This window comes from Mya arenaria, chromosome 9, assembly GCF_026914265.1.
Source record: "Mya arenaria isolate MELC-2E11 chromosome 9, ASM2691426v1".
Lineage (NCBI taxonomy): Eukaryota > Metazoa > Mollusca > Bivalvia > Myida > Myidae > Mya > Mya arenaria.
Window position 1 is genome coordinate 49,778,678 of NC_069130.1, and position 16,349 is coordinate 49,795,026.

At 34.7% G+C, this 16,349-nt stretch overlaps 2 protein-coding genes across 2 annotated transcripts in view; both read right to left on the reverse strand.

Annotated features, from left to right (window-relative positions):
- Nucleotides 1–540: 540 nt before the first annotated feature.
- LOC128245491 (uncharacterized) lies at nucleotides 541–9,628 on the reverse strand. Its single transcript, XM_052963674.1, has 5 exons — nucleotides 9,378–9,628; nucleotides 5,776–6,746; nucleotides 5,217–5,375; nucleotides 3,747–3,804; nucleotides 541–3,461 (listed from the first exon to the last, which is right to left on the reverse strand). The coding sequence occupies exons 2-5, from the start codon at nucleotides 6,316–6,318 to the stop codon at nucleotides 1,108–1,110; spliced, it is 3,114 nt and encodes a 1,037-aa protein (XP_052819634.1). The 5' UTR covers nucleotides 6,319–6,746; nucleotides 9,378–9,628; the 3' UTR covers nucleotides 541–1,107.
- A 2,197-nt stretch (nucleotides 9,629–11,825) lies between these two features.
- LOC128203388 (phosphoinositide 3-kinase regulatory subunit 4-like) overlaps nucleotides 11,826–16,349 on the reverse strand; it is a 30,187-nt gene continuing 25,663 nt past the window's right edge. Inside the window, exon 35 of the mRNA XM_052904793.1 lies at nucleotides 11,826–13,437. Within this exon, the coding sequence (XP_052760753.1) occupies nucleotides 13,236–13,437 (202 nt within the window). The 3' untranslated portion in view covers nucleotides 11,826–13,235. The remainder of the gene's footprint in view (nucleotides 13,438–16,349) is intronic.

Genomic DNA, 16,349 nt, shown 5'->3' on the forward strand with positions numbered 1-16,349 from the left:
TATGAGAATGTGCATTATTTAATCGGTGATGTTGTATTCATTTTGACATGTTCTAAAGTGTTTTATATCAACCGATAAAGTATTTATTTCCCCCGTTCTTTGATTTTCATTTGGTCGCCCATGTGCTTAAACCAGCATTAAATCAGAAATGCTTGAAATGATATTGGCGTTCTTAGATGCTTTTGACGTTAGAATATGTTCAAAAGGTGTTCATGAAAATTTTCTAAGTTTGAATGTATATGAATAAGTAGAAAAGTAATTTCCGTTCGAATGTGGCGGATAATAGAAGGTTTCGTGCACGAGGAATGAAGTGTAACTGTCATTCAGCTTTGGGCAGTCGACGTGTTTACTTCAACTATTTTAAAGTTTGGATTTTTATATTGAAAATTACTCATGGATTGGTAGAAATACTCAATTAAAAATCAAATATCAGGGTCTGGACACCATTTCAACGAAGTCCTTCCGAAATGACGTTTCGTTCGCTTACAATTTGGCGGGCTTTTCAGAAACAACAACAATTAAATATCATTTTATACCCTTAATACGCATATAATTAAAAGAAAATAAGTTTGTTTCAGTATACGATCACAATATAGTTCACCTCGTGAGCACCAAAGGTACGCCACTCGTGTTAAATAACCCTTTGGCCACACACGGATATCATCATCAATTATCTTCTATTTATTACAAGCTTTTAAATAGATTATTATTATTTAACAGCAAAAGAGATATTTCATTGTTTCAAACGGTGAAAATATTACTGTAATAGTTTTCTTGTTAACACAATTCAACCTGGTCTCACGAAGGGCGCATAAGGTGGGACACAATTTAAACGAAATCATGTCTGAAATGGCGTTACGATCGCATATAATTTGGAGCGCTTTTCTGAACAACTATGGTAAAATGTCACGTGGTATTCTTTTAAGGCATATCATTGTTTCTGCCTTTTAGCACTTCATCTTAACGTACCGACATAAATGTTAATATTTATACCACATGATAAACTTTAACAGTTGCTTCGTAGACTAGATATACTTGTTCAGTGTCTGCGTAATCATTATGATGCAACGGCATCCTTGTTGCAAACATTTTAATGATGTTTCAAGTTCATTCTTCTTCCTCCATCAAAATATTGAAGGAAAAATTGTACGTATTTTCAGTCTGCTTATGTGCTCCTTCCGATTGTTCATATTTAAGAACCCTTAATGTAGCTGAAGATCCCACATGATCTCTGATGGTGTCCATCTCATTGTCAGGTCTCACAACACATTCATCTAACACACATTCAGCATTATGTTGCAGGTTTTCTAACCGCTCGACCAATTTCTTCACAGCTATAGCTGTCATCGTCACCTCCCAAAGTGAAATATGCTCGATTGAATCTGCAGGAATCAAGTGGAGTTCACCAAGGTCTGTTCTATGAATGTGAATGAACTGTACCTGGGAAAGACAGGAAAGTACCTTGCAAAGTAATTGAACATTCTTCACCTTTCCTAATATCAAATGATGTAAATTGCAATTCGTGTGCATTTGCCCGAACAAACTCAGCACGTCATGTTCTACCTTTGGTAACACGTCACATAATTCACATGTTCTGATCGTTGTAGCGTGTAACTGAAGTTGGTCAGTTTTGTGCCCTCCTATAGAGATATACTCAAGATTGTGGCACTTGGAAATATCATAATGACCATTACGTTTGCTGAGTATAACTGCTGTTAGTGACGATGAGGAATGATCGAAAACATCTTGCAAGTCTTCCTCACTGATTGTGTCATTGCATCCAAATATGGACAGTGTCTGAATATGAGACTTGTTAAATACCATTAACTCTCTTAATGCCCATTCATCTTGGTGATGTTTGATCATGAAATGCTTGAGAATCAGACGCGTGTTATTTTGACTACTAGCCGCGGCCTCAGTCTGTCCTGCGACCATTAGCTGTTGAAGTGTTGAAACAGTTTCAGGGTCTGGGAGTGAGATCTCGTACATATAATTTCCAAACAAAGCTTCTTTGCATGAACATTTTGGAGTAAGTGTGTTTATCCATTCAGACATGTCATTGGCAAGATCCTGCTTCATTCCACACATGAGAATAAAGACTCTAGATATTTGCAATAAAACGTCTCCTTTTTCATTAAAGTGCCTTTGCAACTGGGCAAACAACTTTTCATTGATGCATAGATACACAGCCGCTAGAAACTCCTGGACCGTTTTGTGTATAAATGAAAAATGTGATCGTAGATGTATTAAAGAGTTTGATGTTTTCTCAGTAAGCAACCCCGACTTCAACAGCTGAGTTACTTGTTTGCATGAAAACGTTTTATACACAATATCACTGCTAAATACAACAGAGCACACCCTTGATTCTGCAAATAAGGTCTCGTATGCCAACTCGGATAGTGAACTCAATATCGGAGGAAGGTTATTTTGAACAATATGCTCCTTCGTCAAGGACGGCAGGTCTGTGTTGATATCTCCTGGAATACTTCTCTGATTAACGCAACCTCTGTGAAACAGCATTTGTATCAATCCAGCATTAATATCGCAAAGGGAGTTAGTCAAAGCAATACCTTCAAACCACATGCAAGCCAACTGTGTCGTAAGTATAGGTACTGACAGTAGATCATGAAGCCTTTTTCTCTCAATAACCTTCATGAAATCTGTGAACACCGTATCTGCGGAGGAACCATTGTGAAGAATTTCCAGGACGTTTTTGACTAAAATTTCTTGATCCTCAACCCCTTGTATTTCTAGGTATTTGTCTATCTTTGAGTCACTGATACAAAAATGCGACAGTCGCCATGGACGAGTTGTTATCAGAATAGTGGCTTTGTTTGCCGAGTTGCGGAATGGAGTGGCTTTCTCTTCTCTTTTGCAGCCGCAATGTCCTTTCATTGGGTGAGACCATTCATCAAGACCATCAGCTATTATCAAACACGTGTCACTTTCAAGCACTGTCTGTGCTATTTTGTAACTAGAGTTGGCATCCTTTTCGTGGTAGATCTTGTTGATGATTTGATCTCTGATCATCCTGGTTAAATCACATATTTGACAAGAATCTCTCAATGTTATATAGAACAGGAAAGAGAAATTTTCGAAAAAATCAACATCTTTGAAGCTATTGCCGTCTGATTTTTGTTCAGTAGACAAACATCGATTACTCCATTCCAGTGCACATTTTCTTGCAAATGACGTCTTCCCCATACCTGGTTCGCCTACCAGGTACACGTTTCTATGAAAACCGATATTTTGGTGATAAAATATATCACTGAAACTTGAAACGTCCATCGTTCTGATATTATCTTCTTGTTCTTTCTTTACAAAATTTCGATGCTTCCTTTCGACAATTTTCGGTACCACATACAATTGATTGAGTTTCACATCTCTGTTAGGCAGTAAAGGAGCTATTGGCAAGTCACCTAATGTATCTTGGTAGTGGTTTGCCAATCGTAAACGTAGTCCTGAAATTAATACAGAAGTAAATAACTGTGGGCATCAATTCCTTTTTATTCTAGTCATGTATCAACACGTGATTTTCATCAAATGCAATATCTTATGAATATATATATAGACGATATCTTAACGTTAAATGTGCAATTAGATTTCCGTTGTTTATTTCTAGTAAAATGGTATCGGATTAAACAGCGGGTACGTTTCCTTAAAACATACATAACGACCATCATAACGTTTCCCTACAAACAAACAAAGGAATATGAATAACTAAAACACTGTTTAGCAAACATTACCATCCTTCAGCATATCCCATTCATCCTCTGCACTTATGGTAAGCTTGTCCATTTGAAGCTAAAACACAAATAAATAAGATTGCAACACAAACTATATCTTCATCTTTCAACTACTAGAATTCTACATGTAATCCATATATATTACTTAAGTTCGAAAATTTCTTCTTTAGGATTTCAAGCTGTACTCTCTAGTGATGGGCCGATGATCGATTATAATCGAAAATTGATCGGAAAGCTTCAAAATCGGCGATAATCGATTGTAAATTATCATAATCGATTATCGCGGAACATCATACAAATTTATCAAGGGAGGTTACTCAGTATTCATTTACGATTTTTTTTATCTTGCCGACATTTCCGCTCATTTTTCTTTGGGTACAATTCGTAAGAATGGCAGACGACAATGACGATATGCTGTACAATTATCCGGGTGGGAAAGCAAAATCTAAAGTCTGGCTCTTTTTTGCATTTAGAAAAATCAAACCAGGGCCTCCAACCAAAGAAAACCTTGACACAAGCAAGGCGTATTGTTGCCTTTGCAAAAAGGCTTACGCAAAATAGGTATACAGTAACTAGATCACAGGTGATGATCAAGAAGAGATGTAGAATGAACCCATATCTCATTGACCTGACAATATTTCTAAACAAACATTTACTGGTAGATTCATACTGGTGACTTTGAAATTTCTGATGTATACATTTCAGTTTAATGTTTTTTTCTTTTTAACTTAAAAATATAAAAAAAATATGTTTTATGTTTGTTAGTTTCCTGAAAAATGAATACGTAAGTTCTATTGTTTGGTTTATATATTCAATTCAGCTTACATAGACGAAGTGATACCCATTACCTTCAAGTATATCACTAGCAACCACTGCTCTATAATATCCGATTATAGCCGATGTCTAATCGGTTGATGGTCTCCGATTGTAACCGATTATCGATTGTAAAACTCAACCGATTGCCCATCACTAGTACTCTCACAGATGGACCGCTTTAACAATTGTATTCATTTTTGTCTCAGAATCAGCTAATTTTGGAATCAATGCTTTCAAATCTGTCAAGTAGGGTAACATACAAAATAACATATCTCAGTTGTTTGGAAAAATGCAGAAATTTTCATTTGTCTTAAAGCATTACTAACGCTTTGAGCCATCAACATCAATTTTCGAGTGAAATATTAAAAAAAACTGATCTGATCTTTTATCAGCAGTCTTATATCACAGGTTTTCAGACATAATTTTGCTAATGCAAAAACAAAAGAAAACGCAAAAACAAAAGAGAATGATCCATCCGTGAGAGTGCAGCTTCAATCAAGTACTAAGATATTTTCTTAAAATATTTACCCTTTTGGATTAACATAGTTGCTTATACTATTTTCATCAATAACCAGTCTTAACTTCCAAACAAATAAGCTTTGTGTTTCCAACGAGTCACTCTTCATATGGCAATAAACAAGAAACGAAATGTACCTTTTTCAGCTGTTCCACAGCAACTTTTGAGGTTGGAAGATTTGCAAGAGCGGTCGGATCCTCTAATAATTTACTAAGTTTGTAGAAATAGTCAACAAGGTCAGAGTCCTTGACCTTCTGGTCAGGAGAATGACGTACATCGCGTCCTATCTGTCGAATCTGAACCGAAAAAAACAACACAAGATATTTAGTGTGGTGTTAAGAAATACCGCTACTCTTAAATAAAGATATCAAACAGTTTTCTTATCATATAAAACAAAACACATAAAAGACAATATATAGTGAGTTAATTGCAGTTTAAGGTACGTTTATATGTAACTTAGCGACATAATATGTAAACGGGCAATAACAATGACCTTTCTAAACAATGAAATGGATGACTATATGCGCATGTTTGTTATGGCGTAATTATTCCATAAACTGTACACAGAATATAAAGCAATTAACGCTTGCAACATAGGTCGAGTATTAAATACTAATTAGAGAAGCAGCATAAAAGTTTGCAATAGAACGATGGTTTTCTTTTGCAAAAGAAAATCAAACAATAAAAATTGCTTACCTCGGACAGAAAAGCTGATTTGGTGGTATTGCATAAGATTTGCGTATCAAATGCTTCACAATTTATAAGGATATTTATCAAGCCATTGAAATCACAATCGCTGATGGTAGTGACATCTGAGTAACCATCTTTCGGTAAGAAACATTTGCCAATTTCCCATGGATTAGTCCACCAAAAATGAGCATTCGTATTCTTCCATGAAGGCCCTTTATAGCGATGCAGTTTTATGATTTCATCACGCACTACATCACAAATACCCTTTGAACAGGGCTGGTATTTACGTGTATTGTGAAATTTGCAGTTTCTGGAGCATATTCCAGGAGTGGGACACTGCAAAACGTTTTCTGTCGAACAGGCGATACAGTGTTCATGAGGTCTTGGATGCCTTGCAGTTTTAACAGTTTGGTAAATATTGCGATGAACACGTGTTAAAACGTCATCAACAAAGTCTATCAATCCAGTTTTAGTAATTTTCAAAGCCATAAAAGCTTTGAACCAATTTCGAGTTTCTTTGTCCCTTATATATGTTCGATACGAAGCCATTTTGTCCTTTTTCGGAATTTACAATAAACTAGATAATGTATATTTTAAATACATTTACTGCCAACTAGTGAACTATTAATAACTCTTAATATATGTTATCATTCCAAAACAATAGCGTGTTGAATTTCTTCCTTTGAATGAGCTCGTCAAAAATTGGAATACTCAAGGTACTTCTTTTAAGCATAGAATACACATATTAAATGCTTGGTCAGTCGCATGAGCTCCCACTAAGAAAGTCTAAATGAGTACTTGGATATTCGCAAATGCTGCAACTAAGGTGTCTGTATTAACGCTTGGACAGTCACAAAATATTCTTCTGATATTCTGCTAAATGCTTGGCCAGTCGCAAAAACGTCCACAGTTTGCTTGCATGAATACTCGGACAAAAGCTTCATAACATGTATTTTTAAGTATTCCGGCGAGATTTCCTGGAAGCAGAAAAAAGGAATTAAGTAATATATTTTTATAGGATTATATGTGTATTAAAATTCCTACCAGAGAAACTATTCAACACTTCCTTCGAATAATAGTTTGTTTCCCAAACCATATTCCTACTGTAATAACTGTTCACAAGCAAAGTAAATAACATGCCACTGATCACCAATTGACTGGAGACAGTGAGCTTACTTTAATGACCTAAACATCAATATGCTGGTCAATGGCAATCTATAACAGATACATAGTCTAATATTTCACCGGTCTTGATTTATTATGCGGACAACGTTTTCATATGACCAGTGTTCATGGCCTTTGACATAATGATCTCTTAATTAATATGGGTCATATATTGGCCAATGACAAACTACCAATGAAGTTTCATGGTCAGAGATCAAATCGTCCTCAAGATATCAAACCGTTCCCAAGATATTGTGCGGGCAACGATTTCGTAAGACTGCTGACAGTGACCTATGACCTACTTACTCCAAAAGTAATAGGAGTCATCTACTGGTCAAGTACAACCTATTACTGATGTTTCATTGTCCTCGTTAAGACCATTTTAGAATTAATGTGCAGACATTGTTTTCATAAGACAGTTTACTATGTCCTTGCTTAGTAAACCCAAATAATAGGGGTGATATGCTGATCATTTACTGTTCAAGGGAAACTACCACTTTAGCTTTGTGGTCCAACGTAAAACCGTTCTTGTGTTATTGTGCAGATAAAGTTTGTTCCAGTCTGACGCACACCCGGATGGACAGACAATACGAATACTTATATGCCACCCTTCGTGAGCATACAGAGATTACTTGCTTGCGTACTGCGTATTGTGTTCATATGTATCATATTTTAAATACACATAACGGACATCATAAATTTACACTACATGTATTAAAAATCCTTCTATATATCATTTGAATGTGAATCCGAATGGTCATTCTTGGCTGAAGCAAACAATATAAGGGCTCATTCGTACATGAATGGATAATGTGATAATTAACCTTATGCACAAACATAGAAAAGTACATTTTACAACTATACTTGGCATGTAGACCACATAGGAAATACATTTTAAAGCATTAAGAGTTACAAACAGGTGTGGTAAATTTAAATTTTACATATAACATAGACCTGCCATAAACTAAGACAATGGTAGGCACAGCGAACAAACTGCACAGAGGGCAATACAAGGAGTGGTCGAAACTACAAACACATACATTTGCATTTTTAACCACTCCAGGTATGGATAAGTCTTTCGAACTCTTTGACGTCTGTTGGTATTAAGTAATTAGTTTGGTAGACTTTTCCATACTTTGACGGCTTCAAACTGAAAACTGTTCTTACCATATCTTACTGTATTAACACTAGGTACTGCTAACATGTTACTCTTTCTTGTACAAGAGAATTACATATTGTAAACATTTGAAAACTTCAACAGCGATGCAATACGGTAGGGTTGGCATATCAACCATTCTAAAAGTTATTTTCAACCGGAGGAGAAGACATTAAATACATTTGAACCGACAAAACATCTGTAAATAAACATTTTTTGTTTACACGCTTGATAGACGTTTATTTGTCTTGCGGTTTTTAAACAAAATATAACTATGTCAGACTTTACACATCTGGATTTGCCTGCATAAGATTATTTTCAAACCTCTTGATTAAAATATCAGTTTCAAATTATATTTTTATGTTAGTAAAACAATTTAATGAGACAAATTAAGTGTTGTCTTCTGCATACTGTTATAAAGTTTGGCTTGATGGATGAGGTTACATTATCGTATGTTTGGGCTATTAAATATAAATTGCCCTACAATGGATTACTGAAGAAAATCTTTCGTAAAATTCACCCATTCACCAATATTTACCAATGCTTGCGGTATAATAGATAATCCTGTATGACTTAAGCAGCTTGATCAGAGAGCCCGTATGCACAATTGGATATAATAGGAATAATACGGACGGGTCTATATTTTTTGAAAGGGTCATCCTTTTTGGATACAACTTTAGGCAAGTTTTAGGGCATTGGGGATTTTTTTGGACAATCTTATGACAATGTAATATAGGGTTCCCTCAGTGATTCTGCACATTCTTTTACATCCCTAGGTAGGTAAACTTGGGACCATTAACACACCTAATCCTACTCCCAGAGTACATATAGTGAGATAAAAAAAAACTCATATAAGGCCACGTTACATATAATGCTTCCAATACATAAAAGGGATTCGCTTATGTTTTCGGACCCTTTTTCACTCTTTGAAACCGAAGTTGCAGATTCTTTTCTTTTTTAAAAACCTGGTTTTAATGGGGTGCGCACCAATGCCGTATAGTCAATAAAAATCGAAATCTGACAACAAAACCGCTCGCCCACAAGGATTCTTGAGCTAATTTAACCTTTAAGCCTTTTGTTGAAAAGCGTTACTGACGCTTTATTCAAAATAGTTGACTTGAAAGACAATATTTGAGCATTTGTTGAAGTGTTCTGGACAGTCGTCAGTTTCTTAATTGATTTACAATACGTATTTTGGAGTAATTTACCGAACTTTATTTCGTCATAAAAATTATGCATTTTACAAATATGTTTTGAGTGTAAATAATGAGGTATCATTCCATTTTACCATTATGTGGTGAAAGATAGAAACGTTTTTTGCTGGATCCCAAACGTCACCGATCCCGCATACCGGCAAATGTACACCGAAACCAACACTGAAGTTTAGTACGTATTGTTAACTGTTCTTCATATGACATCTATGAACATTTCTTCCAGCAATTAACAAAAGTTAAAAATAAAGTCTATACATATTTTTAATTCCTCTTGTTTATAGTTTATTTAAAAGCATTTGTGAGTGTTTATTACACGTTGCTGAAGGTCAAGGTAATATTACTGTATACTGCATTCGGAACTCTTTGTTGTTTTCGATAGAAAATGGTGCGATACTATTTCCCGGTCTCTCACCATATTGCCCGTTTCACTGGTGTCAAAAAAAAAACGAGAATATGTTTTCAGCGAAAATAAGATAGAAGGGAATATTTAAGATCAGTGTCGAAAATAAATGTTTTGCATAAATATAGGAACACATATAAAAACGGTGAAGCGCTTAATGGTTTGAATTGCTTTTAATATTATTCATATTATGAAGTAAATTTACCATTTCTTACTCATGTTACTAAATGTTTCTATGTATGATCGGCACAAAAATTATTATCACGAATGTACGTTTCATGTGTTCCATATTAACTTAGAAAAATAGCGAAATTTAACAAAGAATAACAATTATTCCGCATAGTTATTAATAATTAAAAGCTAGCTATAGGTCATACACCACTAAATAGGTGTCCTATATATTTTATAGTAATTTGACCGATTTGCATGCAAGATGTATCACTGATGTCTAGTGCTTCACGACCCTTAACACCATAGATAGGGAGAAAGCTCCATGTGTGTACTTCACATTTACATACGTTTATAAAAGTTTAAAAATAAAATTGGCTGAACGTGTATTCGGTGTGTTCGAATGACCATATCCAGTGTACGACGACAAACGTACAAAATGCAGTAAAAATGTAAACAATAGAGTGTAGCTCCAGCAAATTCAGCCTGTTTTTGAAATCACAAACTATTCAACTTTCACAATAATGGAGGGTAGCCAATGGTCTTAGATTGTATAACCATGTTTTAATTCACTGCTCACGTGTGTAGATTAAAATAAATACTTAATTAAGGCATAAAACAATGAGAAGGCACTTCCGTGTAATTTGCGCTATACAATCGATACCTTTCAGGGTCAGCAGTTATTTTAACGATGTTCATGTAAGAACGTTATGGCGATGCAGACCATAGCAAAACGGATCAAGAGGGACAAATCAATTGGAGTTATTGACAAAACCGAGTGTTAAATATTTTAAAGGATTAACTGGTATACAGTACATATATTTTTCCCCAAAAAGCAGTTGGTGCATTTGTGGGGTCCAGTAGCAGGTCCAGAGCCCACTCTTAAAAAATCGTCCAAGAATACTTTTTATGTGAATATCAGAGAAAAGAGTAATACATCTACATACACGCACGCACGAACGCACGCACGAACGCACGTGTACACACGCATGCACATACACGCGCACACACAACGCACATAGTACTGTAAAATTGTTAAACTTCATCGTTTTTTAACCCAATCATTTAACCCTAACCAATAAATGATTGTCTTCCAGATTATCTAGTTGATATCCCCGGTAATAGTGCACCTACAGTGAATGCATATGATTTAAGTATGCTAGGGCTATTATGCCAGTCAGGATTTCGGTTAAAATGATGGAAAATCTAATGTCATACGTTTGAGTCAAGTATGTAGTAAAGTAAGTTTTTAGTTCTATTGAAATCAAAATAAAACTTGCTATTAAAGGTGCGCACCACCCTCTCCCTGGATCCGCGAGTGGTATGTTATTTCACGTTTCTTTTATTTGCTGATCACATTTCCTCACAAATATATGAGTCATTTATATTTATTATTTCAGACAATTACATATTAATATACGATGTAAATATACCAAGGGATACTGTAAAAACCAGGAATGTTAAAACTGTTCATTTGTTAAAATCTAATAAAGCAAATGTTGTGAAGAAATTAGCTATACTGTACTTATATTTAAAACGTTTGAAATAAGAAAGACACATACCTAAATCAAGGCCAATTAAAGTAAGACCTAAATTGCTTTCATTTTGTTGACCAAACTATTAAACCAGTCTCATAAACAGTATTAATGTGTGTGCGCGTGTGTGTGTGCGTGTGTGTCTTTTTAGATGAGAGCACAACTAGTATTATGTTACAAATGAAATAGAGTGTATAACTATTTTATCTCTTAAAATAAGGCTATAACCATACAAAATTTAAAAGCAAAAGAATTGCTTTATATATGTCTGCTGTCAAATACACTTCAGAAATACATTAATTTCAATGACAAGATTTCATGACGGTTACAATAATAACAACCCATTTTTCGATTTATTCTGGAAAAAAAACCAACAACTTTAAGTTACATTCTTTCTACTTCATACCAACCAGAAAAGATACATTTTTACACATATTTATTCAAATAATATTGCACTTGTTGTATCATACAATTAGATCACATTTCAGGATTTGTGGCGCTAATATAATACAGTAAATAAGATATATACACTAACACACACTTTTCTTGAATCATACAATTTTCTTCAGTCATATAATTTATTATGTGAACAATTAAGATTTCTCAGTAATGAAAAACAACATTATTAAATATAAGGATCATTAACCATTATGATTAAAAAAAGGAGAAAAAAGTAAGAACAATATTTTTCTTAAATGATTTTGATTCATCATCATTAAAGCTGCACTCTCACAGATTATAAGTTTTGACAACTTTCTTATTTTTTGTCTTGGAATGAGCCAATTTATGCGAAAATGCATGAAAACCTAATCAGTGATATAAGACTGCTGACAAAATATATAATATATAAGATATTTATTATGCAAAAATTTGGCTCATTCCAAAACAAAAAGTAAAAAAGATGTCAAAACCGTTAATTGTGCTAAAAGAAATAAGTAGAAACTATGTAGATAAATTAGCATTGCTGGAGTGAAACATTGAGACCCAGCACAAGATATCATAGGTTTAACAGAAACAAGTAAGGTAATTTTATCCCTTTGTTCAAATAAAAACAACCCTATTTCATTACTTTAACAATCACATTCCTGGAGACAGTAAGCACATGACAATGAGAGGTTTGAAAATTGGGCATATAGAGGCAAAAAAGACATAAAAAATCTAATAGTCCACAACCTCATCCATATACTTGAAAAATCCCATACCTAGAGGGTGTTAACACAAGATATTGCTAGACCTTGATAGTTATTGATAGTTAAAAGTAACCCTATTAAATGTCGTTAAAACATATGCACCCAATTTTTGCACATTTTGTTGGTAACAAAGTTTTACTAAAGGTGAGTCTTAGGTAGGGTTTTAGCTAAAGAATTATGGTAGGGTGCTTAGGTAGGGTTTTAGCTAAAGAATTATGGAAGGGTGCTGCACCCTGTCCTTTTTTGGTAGCACTCTTCTGCCCTCATGGGCACCAACATGTGCATCCTTCTGCCTCAAGGAGACCAACATGTGAACCCTTTTGCCTTCATAGAATTCAATACTGATGGCTGTCAAATATTTTTGTTGTTTTGATTAAAACTAATACTATGATAACAAATACTTACAAAATTTACGTATTTGGCCGTTGACACAAAATACTACCGTACTTCAATTTAACACATTTTCTAACACTTTCCATCAAATAAAAAAATGTTCAAGTTCTTCACAGCCCTAATCAATGTGCCCTTTTCTTCATTACCACCCTGTCCCTCTTCTGCAGCACCCTACCCAGTCCTTCATAAAACCTGGCTAAAACCCTTAAGGAAGCAACTCCAGAGTTTTTTTTAAACAAGAGTGGCCTATTTCCACACTTTAACAATCCCATTCCTAGATGCCGTAATCACAAGACACTGTGAGGCCTGACAGAGGGACACATCTGTGATAATATCATTGTGACCCTGTGGCGGGGCCTCTGGACCTCGTTTAGGAGTGTCATCATTGGTTGTGGGCTTCTTGGAGTAAGTCTCCTCGATAACTTCAGTGCCTTCAATAATCCTGGATCTGAAAGAATGAAAGGCATCATCTTAGAACAGCAAACCCGGATTTTTTGCAAACATGTTTTCTTTGTTTCCAACTAAGTTTTATATTTTTGCATCATTGATTTTGCTTCTGTAATACAAATAAATATATATATATATATATATATATATATATATATATATATATACAGAGAGAGAGAGAGAGGGAGAGAGACTGAGAGAGAGCGAGAGAGAGAGAGAGAGAGAGAGAGAAAAAGAAATACCCAATGGGCTTGTTCTTCTTGAATCAGTCACTGAAAATGAATTGAATCTGTGAATCTGTTTTTTCCTTTTCTCTGGTTGTCAGAAAGAGGCCTTTGTCTTCGTACTTTTGAAAATCGCCATATTTTTGGATTCATCATCTTTTATCTAGAAATATTATAATTTTGTTTTCAAAGTCAACTTTTCCAATGGGAATCCAATGGGGAAAATGGCGTTCCCATTGGAATTTGGCTTTTTCTATCTAGATGGGTTTGTATTTAATTGAACCTGGAAAATAGTAATCTATGTTTAAAGTTACTGTGGATCATTATGCAACTATTATGATTAATAACAGGGTGTTTGTGAGTTTGGTTTGTGGTCACCATTCTGGGTACAACACTCTTGCATAATGTAACATCAAGCAAACCAGTGTGATACATATAATGTTGTAATAACTTGTATGACAATTATTGTGAAATAAAAGAAGTTGAAACAAAAATAATAATACAGGTAAATCATTTTGTGCATCGTCTTAAACATAACCCAGTATATATTGAGGTGTGATCCTTCATTTCTTACTTATTTTCAACTTAATGTATTGGAAAAATCTAAAAAAAAACTAGAGCTATCACTGAAGGTGATTAATACCCCCGAACGTTGCCTCTCATTATGATTTATCAATGTATGAAGTTTTATGCTATTCCATCTAGTAGTTTTCAAGTTACTGTCCGGACAAAAGTTTGACCAAAAAAAAAACACAGAAAAAGGCAATAACTCTGTAATTTGCTAAAAAAGTGTAGCGATTCATGTACACTGAACTCCTCATTGTGCTGTACCATTGTATAAAGTTTTATTACATTCCATCCGGTAGTTTTCAAGTTATGCTCCGGACAAGAAAAGAGTAACAAAGGGCAATAACTCTGTAATTGGCTGAAATAAAATTGCGGGTCCTGTACACTACACTTCCTCTCATTATGATCTATCAAAGTATGATGATTTATTAAATTCCATCCAATAGTTTTCAAGTTATGCTCCGGACAAGAAAAAGTAACAAAGGGCAGTAACTCTGTAATTTGCTGAAATAGAATTGTGGTTCATGTACACTGCAGTCCCTCTTATTATGATCTATCATTGTATGAAATTTAATTAAATTCCATCCAATAGATTTCAAGTTATGCTCCAGACAAGAAAAAAGTAACAAAGGGCAGTAACTCTGCAATTAGCTGAAATAAAATTGCTGTTCCTGTACACTGCACTCCCTCTCATTATGATCTATCACTGTATGAAGTTTTATTAAATTCCATCCAATAGATTTCAAGTTATGTTCCGGACAAGAAAAAGTAACAAAGGGCAGTAACTCTGTAATTTGCTGAAATAGAATTGCAGTTCCTGTACACTGCACCCCATCTCATTTGGATTTATCACTGTATGAAGTTTCATTAAATTCCATCCAATAGTTTTCAAGTTATGCTCCGGACAAGAAAAAGTAACAAAGGGCAGTAACTTTGTATTTAGCTGAAATAGAATTGCGGTTCCTGTACACTGCACTCCCTCTCATTATGATCTATCACTGTATGAAGTTTTATTAAATTCCATCCAATAGTTTGCAAATTATGCTCCGGACAAGAAAAAGTAACAAAGGGCAGTAACTCTGTAATTAGCTGAAATAGAATTGCGGTTCCTGTACACTGCACTTCCTCTCATTATGATCTATCACTGTATGAAGTTTTATTAAATTCCATCCAATAGTTTGCAAGTTATGCTCTGGACAAGAAAAAAGTAACGAAGGGCAGTAACTCTGTAATAAGCTGAAATAGAAATGCAGTTCCTGTACACTGCACTTCCTCTCAGTATGATCTAGCACTGTATGAAGATTTATTAAATTCCATCCAATAGTTTTCAAGTTATGTTTCAGACAAGAAAAAGTAACAAAGGGTACTAACTCTGTAATCAGCTGAAATTGAATTGTGGTTCCTGTACACTGCAGTCCCTCTCATTATGATCTATCACTGTATGAAGTTTTATTAAATTCCATCCAATAGTTTGCAAGTTATGCTCCGGACAAGAAAAAAGTAACAAAGAGCAGTAACTCTGTAATAAGATGAAATAGAGTTATGGTTCTTGTGCACTGCACTTCCTCTCATTGTGCTTTACCATTGTATGAAGTTTTAATAAATTCCATCTAGTAGTTTGCAAGTTAATGTCTGGAAAAAAAATTGACAGCAAAAAAAACAAATAAAGGGCAATTTCTCAGTAATAAGCTGAGGTAGAGTTATGGTTCTTAAACACTGCACTTCCTCCCATTGTGCTTTACTATTGTATGAAGTTTCAATGAATTCCATCCAGCACTTTTCAAGTTATACTCCGGACAAAAAAAAGTAACAAAGAGCAATAACTCAGTAATAAGCAAGAATAGAGTTATGGTTATTGTACACTGCACTTCCTCTCCAATTCCATCCACTATTGCAACGGACCGACCGACAAACCGACGGACGGACGGACCGACCGACCGACCACAGGGTGATTCCAATATACCCCCTTCAAACTTCATTTGTCGGGGGTATAATGATTTATTCATGTACATTCAATAAATTATGGAGTGTGGGACATAGAAACTTACAAAAGCATGGCATTGCTCATAATGATAATGAGCGTGAGTTGTTCTTTACTTATATCAAAGGTCAAGTATTATAT